Raw genomic sequence first — 2,744 nt, forward strand, 5'->3', positions numbered from 1 at the left:
TTAGGTTTGTTTGTTTGTTTGTTTGTTTTTTTAAAAAGCAACCTTTAGTCATTATTGTTCTCTCAGAAACAATGAAGAAGCTGTTGAACATTTATGTGTTGTGTAGGCAATCCTCTGGTCCACCCTCCCTCCCTCCCAGCCACAGTGAGACTGGGGCAGCCTGGCAGGATGTTGAAGCCTGGCTGCAGAGAGGATATGCCTACACTATTCATTTTAAACTGCTATATTTGATTTTTCTGACATTTATAGGTTACTGTTAGTGAATTTTAGATTTTCTGTAATAAATAAAATTGTCATCTTTTACTGATATCATTACTTAATTCATGTAATTGTATTTTATGTAAACAATTCAAACATTATACTGCAATGCAGAGCGTCAACTTTTAAATATCGCTCTACTTTCTTAAGTCATTCAAAAATATAGAAATTACTTACTGTATTCAAAGATCTAGGTCATGAATCATCACAGGACAATACACAGTATACTTGGTCATGGTAACTATGGTATGTCTTCATGACTCCAAAATGGAGACATCGATCTGGCTGAGAAATGAAAATAAGGTCAAGCAGTGTGTTCTTCTCTGTGGTAGGGGCAGTGATGACCTGTGCGTATCCCCTAGACTCAAACAACTCCATGATTGGTTTGTTTGCACTGGATAAAACATTCTCATTAAAATCACCACAAACTATGATGGGATGACAGTCCATGATCTCCAATGAGTCTAATAGGCTTACCAGGTTTTTCAGGAATGGCCTCAGAGTGTAGTCTGGAGGTCTGTACACAACTGCAATCAGAGCACTGACTGGTGCTTCAACCTTTAAAGCCAGAAATTCAAGGTCAGTTACATTATGAATGTACTGTTTTTCATGCACTTGAATGTCACTTTTCACATAAACAGCAACTCCACCACCACTTCTGTTAGCCATCTGGGGAAAGTTTGTGTAGGACAGGTGTCTGTTGCGTTTGAACAAATTATAATTTTCCAAGTGGAGACTCTCTGCGACAAAAGAGCCCCGCAGGTGTGTTTCTGTTAGGCACAAAACATCTGCTAGACACAATTCATGGTGACTTTTGATGTCATTAATGTGAGCTGGCAGTCCCTCTGTATTATGATGAACAATGGTGAAAACCTCTGACCTGCTGAGGGTTTGTCTCACGTGTAGAAGAGGCATCATGTCATCAAGGTTGGCTTGTCTCATGTTCTCAAGTGCTGCAGTGATTTCTGGGTTGGTGAATATTTTTTTCTCCTCCATATCAAGAAGATACAGTCCACTGAGAGACGTCACTCTACTGACAGCTACGTAGGCCATGCCGGGCTCAAAAATGCTCTTAAGAGAGACAACAGCTGATGTGGTTGTCATACCCTGTACCTTATGTATTGTACATGCAAAGGCCAGCTTCACTGGGAACTGTCTTCGTACCACTCCTTTCTGCTTCAGATTCTCCTCTGCTCTCTCAATGTACACCATGTCGTCTGCTGGTGTGCGGTTATTCTTTCCAGATGTCTCATTATCCATTTTAAGTCCAAGCTTGATGATGTGTTGGTCGTTTTCAGAGTGAACTACTCTAAGTAGTATTCCAAAAGCTCCATTAACCAAACCATTTTGTATGTCAATGTTTCTGGTGAGCATGACACGAGCTCCTTCTGCAACTTTCAGTGTGTCTGGTAACTCGTTTTTACCTCCTTTGAATGGTCTGTCTTGAAGTGCCATTCTGCCAGTTCTAGGATCCTTTCTAAAATCATCTGCATCGATGTCAATGACATGAGTGTGGAGCAGAGCCAGTGTTGCAGAGTTGTGTGCATCCACTTCTTTATTAGTTGCAAAAATGTGCAATGCATCAGTCGGACAATGGGCTGGTTCAGTTATGGCCTGTAACAACAAATCTCTATCTGCTTCGCAAAGCTCATCCAACTTTCCTTTTACACGAATTCTGTTCAGCATCTCAGCAAAGACAACATCATCTTTCTGACGCATAATCTCGGTCAGAGTGATCATCTGAAAATGCTCCCGCCACAGGTCGATCTCGGATGGGTCGTGCACACAGAGAGGTTTAGACTGTCGCACTGGGGGTAGCTGATAGAAGTCTCCAACAGCAATGACTGACATGCCTCCAAAGGGTCTCCGAGTCCCTTTGATCTGTTTGAGTCTTGCATCTACATATGCAAAGAGATGTCTTGACACCATAGACACTTCGTCAATGACGATTATTTCAGCATTCATAAGTTCTGATCTGACTTCATCCAGCTGATTGCCAAGTCCCTGAATGGGAGGTTTTAAGCTTCTAGGCAGCTTGAGAAGAGAATGCAGTGTTGTTCCAGAAATGTTAAATGCTGCAGTCCCAGTGAAAGCAGTTAACAGGACAGTGGGTTTTGACATGTCAACGTCGTCTGCATATCTGGGCACTTTGCTCAGTATCTTAGATGCTTCTGAGTAGATGCATTTGATAAGATGTGATTTTCCTGTTCCTGCACCACCATTAATATAAAAGAAAAACTGCTCTGGATTTAGAGCACAGACTCTTTTAATGCACCAGTCTCTAACTGCATAAAATATGCAGGCTTGCTTCTTGTTCAGATTCTGAAACATCTGACGTAACAATGTGGGATCAATAGCAGGGGGTTCCCTGATGGCTCTGACTTCTGTTGAAGCATCAGCCTGACGGCTGTAGTCGGGCACATCTTCCTGTTCATTTTCATTGTCTCGCTCTCTTTCTTGTTCAACAAGTGGCAACCTTACGAGAT

The 2,744-nt window shown here is 41.9% G+C and overlaps 1 protein-coding gene across 1 annotated transcript; it reads right to left on the reverse strand.

The window, feature by feature from the left end:
- Positions 1 to 500: 500 nt before the first annotated feature.
- Positions 501 to 1,721, reverse strand: LOC113036370 (ATP-dependent DNA helicase PIF1-like). The gene is made up of 2 exons (XM_026192690.1): positions 1,139 to 1,721; positions 501 to 816 (listed from the first exon to the last, which is right to left on the reverse strand). The coding sequence occupies exons 1-2, from the start codon at positions 1,711 to 1,713 to the stop codon at positions 792 to 794; spliced, it is 600 nt and encodes a 199-aa protein (XP_026048475.1). The 5' UTR covers positions 1,714 to 1,721; the 3' UTR covers positions 501 to 791.
- Positions 1,722 to 2,744: the final 1,023 nt, after the last annotated feature.

Source organism: Astatotilapia calliptera, chromosome 14 (assembly GCF_900246225.1).
Source record: "Astatotilapia calliptera chromosome 14, fAstCal1.2, whole genome shotgun sequence".
Taxonomy (NCBI): Eukaryota; Metazoa; Chordata; class Actinopteri; order Cichliformes; family Cichlidae; genus Astatotilapia; species Astatotilapia calliptera.

What these genes read in the sequence shown, in the direction of transcription:
- LOC113036370 (XM_026192690.1), bottom strand. Translation starts at nt 1,713, where the DNA reads ATGGCACTTCAAGACAGACCATTCAAAGGAGGTAAAAACGAGTTACCA. An exon ending in GTGAGACAAACCCTCAGCAG is followed by an intron (nt 817 to 1,138) that starts GTCAGAGGTTTT and finishes CTGGCTTTAAAG; the next exon opens with GTTGAAGCACCAGTCAGTGC.